The sequence below is a fragment of the Salvelinus namaycush genome, chromosome 14 (assembly GCF_016432855.1).
Source record: "Salvelinus namaycush isolate Seneca chromosome 14, SaNama_1.0, whole genome shotgun sequence".
Taxonomy (NCBI): Eukaryota; Metazoa; Chordata; class Actinopteri; order Salmoniformes; family Salmonidae; genus Salvelinus; species Salvelinus namaycush.
This window is the reverse complement of record NC_052320.1, coordinates 9,235,599-9,252,735: the sequence shown is the minus strand read 5'-3', so window position 1 is coordinate 9,252,735 and position 17,137 is coordinate 9,235,599. Positions and strand designations below refer to the sequence as shown.

The 17,137-nt window shown below is 42.4% G+C and overlaps 2 protein-coding genes across 2 annotated transcripts in view; one reads left to right on the top strand and one right to left on the bottom strand.

Moving 5' to 3' along the window:
- The window catches only part of LOC120059099 (disco-interacting protein 2 homolog B-A-like), a 114,358-nt gene extending 101,926 nt beyond the window's left edge, over positions 1–12,432 (top strand). The window contains exons 35-37 of the mRNA XM_039007903.1: positions 4,908–5,082; positions 7,995–8,118; positions 8,520–12,432. Of these exons, the coding sequence (XP_038863831.1) occupies positions 4,908–5,082; positions 7,995–8,118; positions 8,520–8,772 (552 nt within the window). The 3' untranslated portion in view covers positions 8,773–12,432. The remainder of the gene's footprint in view (positions 1–4,907; positions 5,083–7,994; positions 8,119–8,519) is intronic.
- Positions 12,433–13,234: 802 nt separating this feature from the next.
- LOC120058817 (elastase-1) lies at positions 13,235–15,911 on the bottom strand. The gene is made up of 4 exons (XM_039007548.1): positions 15,680–15,911; positions 15,326–15,588; positions 14,979–15,124; positions 13,235–13,523 (listed from the first exon to the last, which is right to left on the bottom strand). Exons 1-4 carry the CDS (start codon positions 15,880–15,882, stop codon positions 13,284–13,286), a joined length of 852 nt encoding a protein of 283 aa, XP_038863476.1. The 5' UTR covers positions 15,883–15,911; the 3' UTR covers positions 13,235–13,283.
- Between the last annotated feature and the right edge of the window lie 1,226 nt (positions 15,912–17,137).

Genomic DNA, 17,137 nt, shown 5'->3' with positions numbered 1-17,137 from the left:
AAAGACTTCAGAGTTTCTTCTCCTTCTCCTACAATAATTTAACCCCATCACCTTGCTCTACTACGACCTAGTCAATATATTTCTCTTTCTCTTTCACTATCACTTAGTTTTCCATCTTACCTCCCTGGTTAATGACCATCTCTTCTGTTCTTCAGATCTGGGCTCAGAGCCCCTGGTTACTATATATACTGAGTATACTAAACATTAGGAACACCTTCCTAACCATGAGTTGCACCCCCACCCCCCCCCCCCCCACACACACATTTGCCCTCAGAACAGCCTCAATTTGTCGACGCATGGACTCTACAAGGTGAAAGCGTTCCACAGGGATGCTGGCTTATGTTAACTCCAAAGCTTCCAACAGTTGTGTCAATTTGGCTGGATGTCCTTTGGGTGGTGGACCATTCTTGATGCACACAGGAAACTGTTGAGTGTGAAAAACCCAGCAGCGTTGCAGTTCTTGACACAAACCAGTGCTTCTGGCACTTACTACCATACCCTGTTCAAAGTCACTTCAATCTTGCCCATTCACCCTCTAAATGGCACACTTACACAATCCATGTCTCAATTGTCTCAAGGCTTAAAAATGATTCTTTAAACTGTCTCCTCCCCTTCATCTACACTGATTGAAATGGATTTAATTGATTGAAGTGGATCCCCCCCCCCCCCCCCCCAGATTGCCAGCAAAACATTTTAGTGGGCCACCTGGTATTTTGGGAGGATTTTATTACGATTCCCATTAGCTGTTGCAAAGCAGCAGCTACTCTTCCTGGGGTCCACACAAAACATGAAACATAATACAGAATATCATTAGACAAGAACAGCTAAAGGACAGAACTACATACATTTTTAAAAAGGCACACGTAGCCTACATATCAATACGTACAAACAAACTATCTAGGTCCAATAGGGGGGAGGCGTTGTGCTGCGAGGTGTTGCTTTATCTGTTTTTTGAAACCAGGTTTGCTGTTCATTTGAGCAATATGAGATGGAAGGAAGTTCCATGCAATAAGGGCTCTATATAATACTGTACGTTTTCTTGAATTTGTTCTGGATTTGGGGACTATGGAAAAGACCCCTGGTGGCATGTCTGGTGGGATAAGTGTGTGTGTGTGTGTCAGAGCTGTGTGTAAGTTGACTATGCAAACAATTTGGGATTTAACACATTCATGTTTCTTATAAAAAGAAGTGATGCAGTCAGTCTCTCAACTCTTAGCCAAGAGAGACTGGCATGCATAGTATTGATATTAGCCCTCTGATTACAATGAAGAGCAAAACGTGCCGCTCTGTTCTGGGCCAGCTGCAGCTTAACTAGATCTTTCCTTGCAGCACTGGACCACACGACTGGACAATAATCAAGATAAGACAAAACTAGAGCATGCAGAACTTGCTTTTTGGAGTGTGGTGTCAAAAAAGCAGAGCATCTCTTTATTACGGCTAGACATCTCCCCATCGTTGCAACCATTGAATCTATATGTTTTGACCATGACAGTTTACAATCTAAGGTAACGCCAAGTAATTTAGTCTCCTCAACTTGTTCAACAGCCACACCATTCATGACCAGATTCAGCTGATGTTTAGCACGTAAGGAATGATTCGTACCAAATACAATGCTCTTAGTTTTAGAGATGTTCAGGACCAGTTTATTACTGGCCACCCATTCCAAAACAGACTGCAACTCTTTGTTAAGGGTTTCAGTGACTTCATTAGCTGTGGTTGCTGATGCGTATATGGTTGAATCATCAGCATACATGGACACACATGCTTTGTTTAATGCCAGTGGCAGATCATTGGTGAAAAGAGTAGAGGGCCTAGAGAGCTGCCCTGCGGTACACCACACTTTACATATTTGACATCAGAGACGCTTCCATTAAAGAAAACCCTTTGAGTTCTATTAGATGGATAGCTCTGAATCCACGATATGGCAGAGGTTGAAAAGCCATAACACATACGTATTTTTCATACGTATTTTCAACAACAGGTTATGGTCAATAAAATCAAAGGCTGCACTGAAATCTAACAGTACAGCTCCCACAATCTTCTTATTATCAATTTCTTTCAACCAATCATCATTTGTGCCTGTAATCAGCTTGATGAAAACCAGTCAATATTCAGGTCCCAAGAAAGTAGACACCTCTATTTACATCACATACGCTATCAAGCATTTCACACATATTATTTAGATACTGACTGTTAGCACTTGGTGGACTATAGCAACACCCCAAAAGAAAAGGCTTTAGATGTGCCAGGTGAACCTGCAACCACAACACTTCAATAACACTTGACATAAGATCTTCTCTAAGCATTACAGGGATATGGCTCTGAATATATATATATATATATATATATATATATATATATATATATATATATATATATATATACAGCATCCCCTCCCCCATAAGCATTTCTGTCTCTTCTATAAATGTTATATCCTTGTATTGCTACTGCTGTATCATCAAATTAATTATCTAAGTGAGTCTCAGAAATGGCTAATATATGAATGTTATCTGATGTTAGGAAGTTATTGATTTCATGACCTTATTTCTTAGGCTACATATATTAATATGGGCTATTTTCAGCCCTTTCCTGGGTAGCTAATCAGAGATAGACATAATATTGAAAATAGCAGACCTCTTGACAGGGGAGAGAAATGTTACATTTATTTTGTTAATTTCGTGCAATTATACGCATTTTGCCATGGGGTGTAGATAAAATGTTGCAGTTTTAAAGCAAGTTTGTTGCAGTTCTGCAAATATTTCCATGTGGCAGACAGAAGATTTTGCAATTTTATATCTAATTTCCTGCAATTTTACTTATTTTGCCATGGGGCTGAGAGGAATGTTTGCAGTTTTTAATATGAGACTAACTAAGTCAAAGGGTGCCCCCCGGCCGGTAATTCGATCATGATTACTAAGTTTAGATAGCTAGCCGCTAAACAATTTTTCTTTTGTGGACTTGGGCTAATTGACAGTCACTGACATAAGAGGAAAAACTGCTGATGCACAACCACATTTTGAAATTGCACCTGGTGTATTCTACTATTCTAACTCTCAACAGTAAGTTGAGACCCGACTAAGGGTTCTGATTTTATTATTTTTACAAGTAAATATATATACAGTTGAAGTCGGAAGTTTACATACACTTAGGTTGGAGTCATTAAAAGTCGTTTTTCAAACACTCCACAAATGTCTTGTAAACAAACTATAGTTTTGGCAAGTCAGTTAGGACATCTACTTTGTGCACGACACAAGTAATTTTTCCAACAATTGTTTACAGACAGATTATTTCACTTATCATTCACTGTATCACAATTCCAGTGGGTCAGAAGTTTACATACACTAAGTTGACTGTGCCTTTAAACAGCTTGGAAAATTCCAGAAAATTATGTCATGGCTTTAGAAGCTTCTGATAGGCTAATTTACATAATTTGAGTCAATTGGAGGTGTACCTGTGGATGCATTTCAAGGCCTACCTTCAAACTCAGTGCCTCTTTGCTTGACATCATGGGAAAATCAAAAGAAATCAGCTAAGACCTCAGAAAAATAAATGTAGACATCCACAAGTCTGGTTCATCCTTGGGAGCAATTTCCAAATGCCTGAAGGTGCCACGTTCATCTGTACAAACAATAGTACGTAAGTATAAACACCATGGGACCACACAGCCGTCATACCGCTCAGGAAGGAGACGCATTCTGTTTCCTAGAGATGAACGTACTCTGGTGCAAAAATTGCAAATCAGTCCCAGAACAACAGCAAAGGACCTTGTGAAGATGCTGGAGGAAGCAGGTACAAACATATCTATATCCACAGTAAAACAAGTCCTATATCGACATAACCTGAAAGGCCGCTCAGCAAGGAAGAAGCCACTGCTCCAAAACCGCCGTAAAAAAGCCAGACTACGGTTTGCAACTGCACATGGGGACAAAGATGGTACTTTTTGGAGAAATGTCCTCTGGTCTGATGAAACAAAAATAGAACTGTTTGGCCATAATGACCATCGTTATGTTTGGAGGAAAAAGGGGGAGGCTTGCAAGCCGAAGAAAACCATCCCAACCGTAAAGCACGGGCGTGGCAGCATCATGTTGTGGGGATGCTTTGCTGCAGGAGGGACTGGTGCACTTCACAAAATAGATGGCATCATGAGGAAGGAAAATTATGTGGATATATTGAAGCAACATCTCAATACATCAGTCAGGAACTTAAAGCTTGGTCACAAATGGGTCTTCCAAATGGACAAAGACCCCAAGCATACTTCCAAAGTTGTGGCAAAATGGCTTAAGGGCAACAATGTAAAGGTATTGGAGTGGCCATCACAAAGCCCTGACCTAAATCCTATAGAAAATGTGTGGGCAGAACTGAAAAAGTGTGTGCGAGCAAGGAGGCCTACAAACCTGACTCAGTTACACCAGCTCTGTCAGGAGGAATGGGCCAAACTTCACCCAACTTATTGTGGGAATCTTGTGGAAGGCTAACCGAAACGTTTGACCCAAGTTAAACAATTTAAAGGCAATGCTACCAAATACTAATTGAGTGTATGTAAACTTCTGACCCACTGGGAATGTGATGAAAGAAATAAAAGCTGAAATAAATAATTCTCTCTACTATTATTCTGACATTTCACATTCTTAAAATAAAGTGGTGATCCTAACTGACAGGGAATTTTTACTAAGATTAAATGTCAGGAATTGTGTAAAACTGAGTTTAAATGTATTTGGCTGAGGAGTATGTAAAGTAACGACTTCAACTGTGTGTGTATATATATGTGTGTGTGTATGTATATATATATATATATGTATGTATGTGTGTTTTTTGTGTGGAATTGATCAGAGGGCCTTCAAAAGGAGGGCCACCTGTTTCCCATCCCTGATGTAGAGGATGATAACACACTCTCACTCTCTGTTTAGATCTGGGTTCAGAGTCCCCACAGTTCCAGTGGCTACTACACCATCTACGGAGAGGAGAGCTTGCAGGCGGACCACTTCAACACGCGGCTGAGCTTCGGGGAGCCCCACACCCTGTGGGCCAGGACGGGATACCTGGGCTTTGTCAAGAGGACAGAGCTACTGGGGTCCACCGGAGGTTAGAGACCCTTATAATGTAACCATCCTAGCATTTAGCATGTTATGGACTCTCCCAAGTCATATCTTTCTTGGGGTGTGGTCATTCTCACCCCCACTAGTTGCTATACCAAACCAATCTGAAGACTTGTTCTTAGTCGTACAAGGCATGTTCATTCTGTTTTAGGATCATCTCACCAAATATAATTGTTGCAGGTGAAAGAGGGTAGATTGGTCTATGCTAAACTACAGGACTGTTTTGCTATCACAGACTGGAATATGTTCCGGGATTCTTTCCGATGGCATTGAGGAGTACACCACATCAGTCACTGGCTTCATCAATAAGTGCATCGATGACGTCGTCCCCACAGTGACTGTACGTACATAACCCAACCAAAAGCCATGGATTACAGGCAACAGTCGCACTGAGCTAAAGTGTAGAGCTGCCGCTTTCAAGGAGTGGGACTCTAACCCGGAAGCTTATAAGAAATCCCGCTATGCCCTCTGACGAACCATCAAACAGGCAAAGCGTCAATACAGGACTAAAATCGAATTGTACTACACCGGCTATGACGCTCGTCGGATGTGGCAGGGCTTGCAAACTATTACAGACTACAAAGGCAAGCACAGCCACGAGCTGCCCAGTGACGCAAACCTACCAGATGAGCTAAATAACTTCTATGCTCCCTTCCCAGCAAGTAACACTGAAACATGCATGAGAGCATCAGCTGTTCCGGACGACTGTGATCACGCTTTCCGCAGCCGTTGTGAGTAAGACCTTTAAACAGGTCAACATTCACAAGGCCACAGTGCCAGTCGGATTACCAGGATGTGTACTCCGAGTATGCGCTGACCAACTGGCAAGTGTCTTCACTGACATTTTCAGCCTCTCCCTGTCTGAGTCTGTAATACCAAAATGTTTCAAGCAGACCACAATAGTCCCTGTGCCCAAGAACACTAAGGTAACCTGCCTAAATTACTACTGACCCATAACACTCACATCTGTAGCCATGAAATGCTTTGAAAGGCTGGTCATGGCTCACATCAACACCATCATCCCAGAAACCCTAGACCCACTCCAATTTGCAGACCACCCCAACAGATCCACAGATGATGCAATCTCTATTGCACTTCAAACTGCCTTTTCACACCGGGACTAAAGGAACATCGATGTGAGAATTGCTATTCATTGACTACAGCTCAGCGTTCAACACCATAGTGCCCTCAAAGCTCATCACTAAGCTAAGTTCCCTGGGACTAAACACCTCCCTCTGCAACTGGATCCTGGACTTCCTGACGGGCCGCTCCCAGATGGTAAGGGTAGGTAACAACACATCCGCCTCGCTGATCCTCAACACGGGGGCCCCTCGGGTGCGTGCTCAGTCCCCTCCTGTGCTCCCTGTTCACTCATGACTGCACGGCCTGGCACGACTCCAACACCATCATTAAGTTTGCCGATGACAACAGTGGTAGGCCTGGTCAACGATGAGACCGCCTATAAGGAGGAGGTCGGAGACCTGACCATGTGGTGCAAGGTCAACAACTTCTCCCTCAACGTGATCAAAACAAAGGAGATGATTGTGGACAACAAGAAAAGGAGGACCGAGCACACCCCCATTCTCATCGACGGGGCTGTAGTGGAGCAGCTTGAGAGCTTCAAGTTCCTTGGCGTCCACATCACCAACAAACTAACATGGTCCAAGCACACCAAGACAGTCGTGAAGAGGGCACAACAAAACCTATTCCCCTTCAGGAGACTGGAAAGATTTGGCATGGGTCCTCAGATCCTCAAAAGGTTTAACAGCTGCACCATCGAGAGCATCCTGACGGATTGCATCACTGCCTGGTATGGCAACTGCTCGGCCTCCTACCGCAAGGCACTACAGAGGGTAGTGCGTACGGCCCAGTACATCACCGGGGTCAAGCTTCCTGCCATCCAGGACCTCTATATCAGGCGGTGTCAGAGGAAGGCACTAAACATTGTCAAGGACTCCAGCCACCCTAGTCGTAGACTGTTCTCTCTGCTACCGCACGGCAAGCATTACCAGAGTGCCAAGTCTAGGTCCAAGAGGCATCTACCCCCAAGCCATAAGACTGATGAAATTCTAATCAAATGGCTACCCAGACTATTTGCATTGCCCCCCTTATACGCTGCTGCTACTCTGTTATTATCTATGCATAGTCATTTTAATAACTCTACCTACATTTACATATTACCTCGACACCGGTACCCCCTGTATATAGCCTCGCTATTGTTATTTTACTGCTGCTCTTTAATTATTAGTTTTTTGTGGTATTTTCTTAACTGCATTGTTGGTTAAGGGCTTGTAAGTAAGCATTTCACTGTAAGGTCTACACCTGTTGTATTTGGCGCATGTGACAAATACATTTTGATTTGCTTTAAAACCAACCTGATTTTTTTAAAGACCCAGTGCAGTCAAAATGTTTATTTTTCTGTGTTTTTTGTAAATGTATTTTATTGTCACATACACCAGATAGGTGCAGTGGATGAGGTTGAAATAATACTGTGATAATTATGATAATACCCTTTTAGTGTAAGAGCTGTTTGAAAATATTGCCTGGTTTGGTGGGGTGGAGCTTTGGCCTGCCTGGTGACATCACTAGGCGGTAAATTGGTTAATAGACCAATAAGAAAGAGTTCCAATCCTGTCTGCCAATAACAGTTAGTTTTCAGTTTTCCCCTCCCCACTCAGACAACTCCCAGACAGTCCTAGCAAAATTGCTCTTTACTATGAAGCTATTTTTGTTTAATCATTTTAATTGAAAGCAATCACATGAAGGTACTTAATTGTTACCCAGAAAGGATTTGATATTGAGATAAAAGCAGCACCATTGGATGTTGGGTTTCTAAGCGGTCTGTGTTGATGACAAATCTATTTTCACTCCTGATCCATCTGCCTGCCTTCCCTTCAGATCGTCATGACGCTCTGTTTGTGGTGGGCCAGCTGGATGAGACGTTGGAGCTCAGGGGGCTTCGCTACCACCCCATCGACATCGAGACCTCTGTGTCCCGGGCACACCGCAGCATCGCTGAGAGGTGAGATACTGTTGTCTGCTCAGACACACACAGTACATACATGCTTCACTAGGTGTATTGTAACCTGATGTGACTGTTTTGTGGTCTGTACCAGAACTGTGTTTGACATTGACATATACTGTATCTAGTATAAACCCACATGTTTGGTTTCCTTGGTGTTGAGAAAGAATGGGAAGGGTACACCAGCACCGTGCTCTAACCCACTGAACCATTGGAACCAGTGTTGAACTTGATGAGTGACTGACTGTTGGTGCCGGTCATTCTCTCTGTCTGCTGTGGACCCCTGAATGTTAACTTGATGGGTGGCTGTCTCTCTCTCTCTCTCTCCACAGTGCTGTGTTCACGTAGACCGCTGAATGTTAACTTGATGAATGACTGTCTCTCTCTCTCTCTCTCCACAGTGCTGTGTTCACGTGGACCAACCTCCTGGTGGTAGTGGCAGAGCTGGCCGGGTCGGAGCAGGAAGCCCTGGACTTGGTGCCTCTGGTGACCAACGTGGTTCTGGAGGAGCACCACCTGATTGTGGGCGTAGTGGTCGTCGTTGACCCGGGGGTCATCCCCATCAACTCCCGGGGAGAGAAGCAGAGGATGCACCTCCGGGACTCGTTCCTGGCCGACCAGCTGGACCCCATCTACGTGGCCTATAACATGTGAGATGTGAGGAGGGCCCAGGCCCCATTCACACTGGAGTGGAGGCTGGCTATGGGGGTCCACTGGGATGGAGGCTGGCTATGGGGGTCCACTGCGATGGAAGCTGGCTATGGGGGTCCACTGGGATGGAGGCTGGCTATGGGGGTCCACTGGAGTGGAGGCTGGCTATGGGGGTCCACTGGGGTGGAGGCTAGAGTATAGAGGCTCTGAGAGGGAGGCGCTAGACACAGAGAGGGGGCTGGGGGTGGACTGCTTCTCCCAAGAATGGACCTCACACTCACTCATCTGGCAGTGGGACAGAGTGGCAGGACAGGGCAGGAGTAGCATTGGTGGATGGGCTTGGACTTGGATTAACCATCCTGTTACAGTAATTCCTGCCCCAGTGTTCTTTCTCTCTCGGCCAGAGTCTACTCTCTATGAAACAGAGACTGTTTATTAAGGCTGTGGGCGGGAGTGAAGTTAGAGCACGTCTGTCTGCATGGGGTTTTGCTGCTTCTTACTGGTGCTTATCCAACCACTCCCTGCCTCCCACTGACAGAGTAGGAAGATGATTGGTTTCTCCTCTTTGATTGACACTTGGGTCCACCTATCAAGTAGATGTTTGCCAATACCCTCATCCACTGTCTCTCCCCAACTGCTCCTAACCATGATTTTATCCCCAGACATTATTATTGTGAATCTTGTTTTATAGAAGAAAATACAGAGGTGTGTTTCTCATCTCAATCCATTCCCTGGTTCAGCCTGTACCCTGCTCTCTCCTCTCTCCTGAGTGGTCCACAGTCCGTCATGTTGGTCAGGATAGGACTGTGGAGTCAACGTGACGAGCTGGAAGCTTCCCCCATGCACTTTAACCTTTCCTTGTCCTTCCATAATCTCTCCTGTCTCACCTAGCCAAGTCCCAGATCTGTTTATGCCGTCTTGTCAACTCCTCATGAGACAATGACCAAAGGAGTTGAAAAGACCTGGGACCATGCGTATTGTACGTCCCAAATGGCAACCTATATAGTGTACTACCCTATGGGTCTTGGTCAAAAGTAGTCCACTAAATAGGGAATAGGGTGCTATTTGAGACGCAGCCTATATGTCCCCTGGATTGTTGATGGGAGACTCTGATCTCCTCTACTCACTTCCATTTTTCATCAAGAAATGCATAAGAACTAAACAATATCACAAACAATACAATACCTGCAGTAAGTACAGCCCACTGAGCCAGACTAACGCCTGTAGCTCTACTTACTGCAGAGCTGGAATTGATCGGTCATCTTACGTGTCTGTCCCATAGATCTAGGTTTGTTTTTTTACACTTTACTGCTATGTTAAAAGCTTTTAGTCGTGCTAGAAGAATTCACTTTTAAAACACACTTGTCATTGGTATGGAATGAAAAAGATGTGCAACATAAACATACCAGCAGCAAACTCGCACAACAAAACAGACAGTGTTTATTTTTGGGGGACAATATTTTAAGGTCTTGATGTATGAGCAGGAATCGTTCCATGAGAGTTCTCATCGATCATGTAAATAAAATTGACTCCTGTTTAACTGTAATGCTGTTTTATGGGGTCAGGGTTATATGTATGTACAGACATACGACTAAACTGCTGTAGATATTTATCTTTACACAACTGTATTTATCGTCATTATTTAAATATCTAGCAAGCACAAAATACTGGTAATATGGAACAATAAACTTGACTTCTGATTAACTTGCTGGCTGACTTGATATCATGGAGGCTCCTCTGCTGAATCACTATCTTAGCTTGAATAAGTATCAGTCAGTCAGCTGCTGGCCTCTGTCACAGGCTTTCAGATGGCAAAGCCTTGGTGTCCGTGGCTAGTCAATTGCTAGGCTTGTTTGTTGATTCTGGAGTGCCCATTGAGTCACCAAGGGGCATCTATAACTCTGACTAACTTCACATGAGGCTACATCTGGGATGTCAGAAGACTGCTGTGCCTTTAAATGTGGAAGACACATTTCAGTTGAATGCATTCAGTTGTACAACTGACTAGGTATCCCCCTTTCCCTTTTGTTTTGTGCCATCATGAAACGTGACATCTTCATAAATCAAGGACTTGGTGAATTACCAAACCCAGTTGGCAGTGGGTATAAGATGAGGACAAATTCTTGCCTTATAAAACCTGTGGAACTTGTAATACTTTTACTGATTTTATTTGTCAAAGGTTTTAATTGAATTATTCTGATTGTATTATGACTAGAAAAGGGATTGTGAAGGGTAAGATGTTGACCGTATAGGGTATATTTTAGAGGTCAAAAATTGTATAACTGGTGTTACTGTGTACATTGCAATTATGAACTTATTCTTTGTTCATAAAACTTGACTGATCTTTCATACTTGACAGCAAATTTCTACATCACAGACTTAAACGTAGGCTAAGTAACACATTGCAAAATTAAAGGAAGTGTATCATATGGTTTGGCAGGTGGTAACAATTTGCACTTTTCCATATCATTATTACTGGTGTGTGATCGTATGGTTTAAATGGTGACATCGTTTGCCTTTCCTTGTGGAAAAAAGTTTAATTTCCCTTTTTAATTAAATGAACATCAAAATATTGAACAATATTTTTGCTCAAATGCCAGTTTCTTTTTTGTTGATTGGCCTATTTTATGTCATTCACTGTAATGTAATTTTTTGGGGTTGACTCTAGCAGGACATCCCAAGGATTCAGCCTAGCATCAAACAATTTTTATTCCATCCATCCAAATGAGAAATTCATTATTTAAATGATTGTAATGTTTTTCATGCAAGATTTCAACTATCCTACATTTAACAGCACAACTCTGTGGCAAAACAAAAGCCTTGTTTGATTTAGGAAGTTGTTAAAACTACTTGAATGACAAACATTGTAACTTAAGTCCATCTTTAGAGTAAAGTTAAATTTAATGATTCATAAAAAATGTTTTGGACTATTCTGTGGTATTTGGCTTTCTTGCCAAGCTGCTACTGTATCATTCCACCTTTGCATGTTTAAATCATCATCTTATACTGGTGTGACCATAGAACTAGAAGGAATTTACCACTCAAATCGCCATGGTGTGAGCGGTTCCAAGCCCGTTCTACTCAATCTAATTCTATGGGTGTGACAACATGTTGTCCTGCCATATATTCATTAGACACATTGGTGCTATCCAAAACTGGAAATAAGGGGAAACTTTTTCAAGAATCTATCCATGGACAAACCTAGCTTGAGTTCCAGCCTCTTTGTACTATTGTGCCAGCTCCAATTGGCAAAAGCACAAACAGGTATGGGACCAGGCTAGGATAAACGATCAGGATTGCCAATATTTCCATATATTTTGTAATAAACACTGTGCCAATTGCAGTAAAACTGAAAACAATAAAGGATGTTAAGCTTTTAGTCTATTGTAAGCACAATGTACTGTACTTGTGTAGTGATAAAACAATATATTTCGGATGATTAATGTTATTTGTAAACCTCAAGGGCCCAAAATATATATACCTCAAGGCTATTCACTATGCATAAATGCTGTAAAAGATCTTTTCAATATAGTCAGTGATGCAATGAGTTCCAACTGAGGCAAACGTGTCCTATTTGACCAACGTTCGGTCATGTTGTCAATGGGGATCATTTGGTTTCTATTTGGTTTAGCAAAATGAAACAATAAAAATCTGCTTTTGTCAGCATGTCTCTGCTCTGTGATCTGTAAAGCCACTAGTCTCTTTTCACAGCCGCTGGTTACCGCTACAGCCTCTCCCACTTGATGTCTGATTTGGTGTTACAACCTGACAGTCACTTCATTTTGAACATCAACAGCCCACCCACTTCTGTAATTTGTGGTTGGGCTGCTCAGTCGCTGAATGCCTAAAAGTGTTGAAAAGAGATGCTGTGGCGGAGACTAATGAAAAGAGATGATGAAAATATTGTGCATTACCACATTATTACAGAGGAAAATGCCATCTTTCTCAGCTGAATGTCCGAGTGTTTTCTAGATCTCTTGGCTTAACTTCAGCTTTTCACAACATTTGCAGGCAAGTTACATTTTGGTATGAGTGTATGTGGGGGGTAAAGTCTACTTAATTTGTGTCATCTGAGATATCAAAGACAAGGCAACCCAATGTTCTACAATCTGCATCAACAAAAAAGTCACTACGTACAGTAGCATCTACCCTGATGTTGCATGGCAAACATTTGACTGTCTCTACTATTCATCCCCCCCACCTCTCCAAGCCTGGTGTCTATGGCGCTGCTCCCTGCCACCAGGGGCGTCCTACCCATGGGGGGCTGAGTCAGTCAGTCATGCCTTGAGGTACATCACCTTACTCTGCATGACTTTTGGTAAGTGTGTGGGAGGGTGTCACCTTCATTTGTGTCCTCTGAGATATCAAAGCTTAACAGAGCTCAACATCCTTTGCTCCATACTTTTATTTATATTATCATATGTTTAGTTAAAAATATTTAGACTGCTCTCAAATTAAATTAATAAATAGAATGTCACAAATGTAACTGGTGTGGAAACTGTCAAATCACCATTTTAGCTAAACTGGAAAGCAAAAAGCACACACATGGCCAAAGAGCGACTGTGAATTGGTGCAAGGATAGGGGGGGTGCTGTCCCCAACTTCTCTTTGAATCCAGTAGAAATGCTTGCTCACTTTGAGGTAAATGTTGGGCCGCCGAGGCACACCACAGTCCTTGGTATACACCCGCACCCCATAGATGTAGTAGCGGTTGTTTGCAGGCATGAAGCAGCTCACAGGGCCCCCAAGATTCATCTGAGGAAAAACAAGCGATAAGCAAACATTTAAAATTAACATAACTACTTTGTGACTTGGGATTCATGTTCTTTCAGGAGGTGATTTTCTTAGAAGAATATTAATTATCATAACATGGATTTTTACAACATAAATTAACAAAAATTTAAATGCAACAATTTCAAAGATTTTACTGAGTTACAGTTCATATAAGGAAATCAGTCAATTGAAATAAATGAGGCCCTAATCTATAGATTTCACATGACTGGGAATACTGATATGCATCTGTTGGTCACAGATACTGTACCTTTAAAAATAAGGTAGGGGCGTGGATCAGAAATCCAGTCAGTATCTGGTGTGACCACCATTTGCCTGATGCAGCGTGACATCCCCTTTGCATAGTTGATCAGGCTGTTGATTGTGGCCTGCTGTGGAATGTTGTCCTCCTACTCTTCAATGGTTATGCAAAGTTGCTGAATATTGGCAGGAACTGGAACACACTGTTGTACACATCGATCCAGAGCATCCCAAACATGCTCAATGGGTGACATGTCTGGTGATTATGCAGGCTATGGAAGAACTGGGACATTTTTCAGCTTCCAGGAATTGTGTACAGATCCTTGTGGCATGGGGCTGTGCATTATCATGCTGAAAACATGAGGCAAGGGCAGAGGATGAATGGCACGACAATGGACCTCAGGATCTCGTCACGGTATCCCTGTGCATTCAATTTGCCATCAATAAAATGCCATTTTGTTTGTTGTCCATAGCTTATGCCTGCCCATACCATAACCCCACTGCCCCCATGGGGCACTTTGTTCACAACGTTGACATCAGCAAACCGCCATACATGTGGTCTGCGGTTGTGAGGCCATTTGGATGTACTGCCTAATTCTTTAAAACGACGGAGGCAGCTTATGGTAGAGAAATAAAAATGCAATTATCTGGCAACAGCTCTGGTGGACATTCTTGCCATCAGCATGCCAATAGCACAGTCCCTCAACTTGAGACATCTGTAGCATTGCGTTGTGTGACAACTGAACATTTTAGAGTTGCCTTTTGTTGTCCCCAGCACAATGTGCACCTGTATAATGATCATGTTGTGTTATCAGCTTCTTGATATACCACACCTGTCAGGTGGATCGATTTATCTTGGCTAAAGAAATGCTCACTAACAGGGATGTAAACAAATGTGTGCACAACATTTGAGATCTTTGTGCATATGGGACATTTCTGAGATGTTTCAAGAGCTGAAATAAAAGAACACTTTATATTTTGCTTTTATATTTTTGTCTAACTAACATGTTATCTAAAATGTCAGAGATTAAACAAAATGTAGGACATGTCTGTGTCCCAAATGACACCCTAGGGCTCTGGTCAAAAGGGGTGCACACCCCAGGGCTCTGGTCAAAAGGGGTGCCATTTGGGACACATCTCTTGTCTGGTATGTAACAGGTTGTATCAGCCTCTGTTTACCTCACAACCATCAGGACCACCCATGCCACTGGGATGAGACATACAAAACATGTCCCCAGCCACTTTGTAGTTCCACCAGTTAGGCATGTTACACCTGGGATTGCCAATTTTCTTCACTTCTGCTTCTTGTAAAATGCTGGTGTTTGCTGTCAAAGAGCAAATAGGTTAACCGTAATTTGTGTTAAAGGCTTATACACTATAATATTTTTGTTTTTAATACACTGAGTATACAAAACATTAAGGACACCTGCTCTTCCCATGACCATCATTTCAAGCCCCCTACAGTAGGCTATATGGCCAGCTCTACTTTTACAACAAAATTACACAGTTTGCATTGTCAGACTTACCATTGGGCCCTGCATAGCCTGTAATGTGGCAGATACCATACTGATGTTCTTCAACATTGGAATTATCTGGGATGCAAATTTCATCCACAAAGGTGTTGAATACAAGGGGGGGTTTCAACTTCAGAAGTGCAATGTTGTATCGCAGTGTGATAGGATTAAAGAGTTTGTGCGGGACTATCCTCTCAATTTGTAATTCCTGTGTGTTCGCGTCATTGTGGTTTGCATCCGTGGTCCCAGCTTTGACTATCAGGTTGCTTGAAAGGCTGCAACAAAAAGGGCAAAGAAAAGTTTTGGAAAAAGACAACTGGTAAAGTAGCTAAACGGTAGACTTAATATATATGCTGTGGTATATACCGATGCTGTGGTGCATGAACACATACGGCAGCTGTCAGTATCCAGTCCTGGCTGATGATGGCTCCTCCACAGTGATGCTGAAAAGGATCTGCTGCGGTTGGACGGTGCATGATGGAGACTTGCCACGGCCAAATACTAGGGTCAATTGGAGTGCCACCAACGAACTGACCACCACCATAATCATCATAGTCAAATGGCAACATCGTTGATGGTCTCTCTGGTCTCTTTCCACAATTCACTAAATACAAAGACAAGAACCACAATCCTGAGTTTGTGCTTCAGCCTAATTGCCAGCCACACCATTTGAAGACATGAATACTTGGTACATGAAGCTGATGGAGAAATGTTACCACAGAAGTAGGCCTAACTTGACTGACAATCCATGATCAAGTTATTTCTTTATTAAGACTCCTGTTTATGGCAAAAAAAACAAATACCAGCAATGGAGCAGAATTAGGATTAGGCTAGATAGACAGATAGCTACGGCAGTTTAGCTGAGTCCCTTATAGATTTAGAAAATTTCCACGTATTGTGGAAATTTGTCTTTGGCTTCACCACACAAAAACCAGGATTAATACGCCATGATGAGCACATCATTCTCCAGATCAAAGTGCAAAAGTGTTATTGTACTACTGCAGTTCTAAGTTCCTATGTGTTGCATCATTGGTCTAAAACCATGATCATCATGAAGAGATCCTCATTTAAAATACATCAATGGGCAAAGACATTCATCATCAGCATTAACAAGACTGAAGGGCACCTTGTCATCTACGTGATTTAGGTCAATATGTGCATCGTGCCCTCAAGCTGAAGGCCAACTAGAGCCATATCATCAGCATATTTTGAATAGGCTAAAACATTGTATTGAATCATGATTTCATTTGTATAGGCATTAAATTATACAGGTGTATACAGTTGAAGTCGGAAGTTTACATACACCTTAGCCAAATACATTTAAACTCAGTTTTTCACAATTTCTGAAATGTAATCCTAGTAAAGCAAAGAGGTACTGAGTTTGAAGGTAGGCCTTGAAATACATCCACAGGTACACCTCCAATTGACTCAAATGATGTCAATTAGCCTATCAGAAGCTTCTAAAGCCATGACATCATTTTCTGGAATTTTCCAAGCTGTTTAAAGGCAGTCAACTTTTGACCTACTGGAATTGTGATACAGTGAATTATTTGTGAAATAATCTGTCTGTAAACAATTGTTGGAAAAAGTATTTGTGTCATGCACAAAGTAGATGTCCTAACCGACTTGCCAAAACGATAGTTTGTTAACAAGAAATGTGTGGAGTGGTTGAAAAACGAGTTTTAATGACTTCAACCTAAGTGTATGTAAACTTCCGACTTCAACTGTATATAATACACCGAGTATAATACAGGTATATCAGCCAAGGAATGTTTGTTTACTAAACGCTGTGCTAGCTACTCACGGTCCGCTGTAACATGTTCC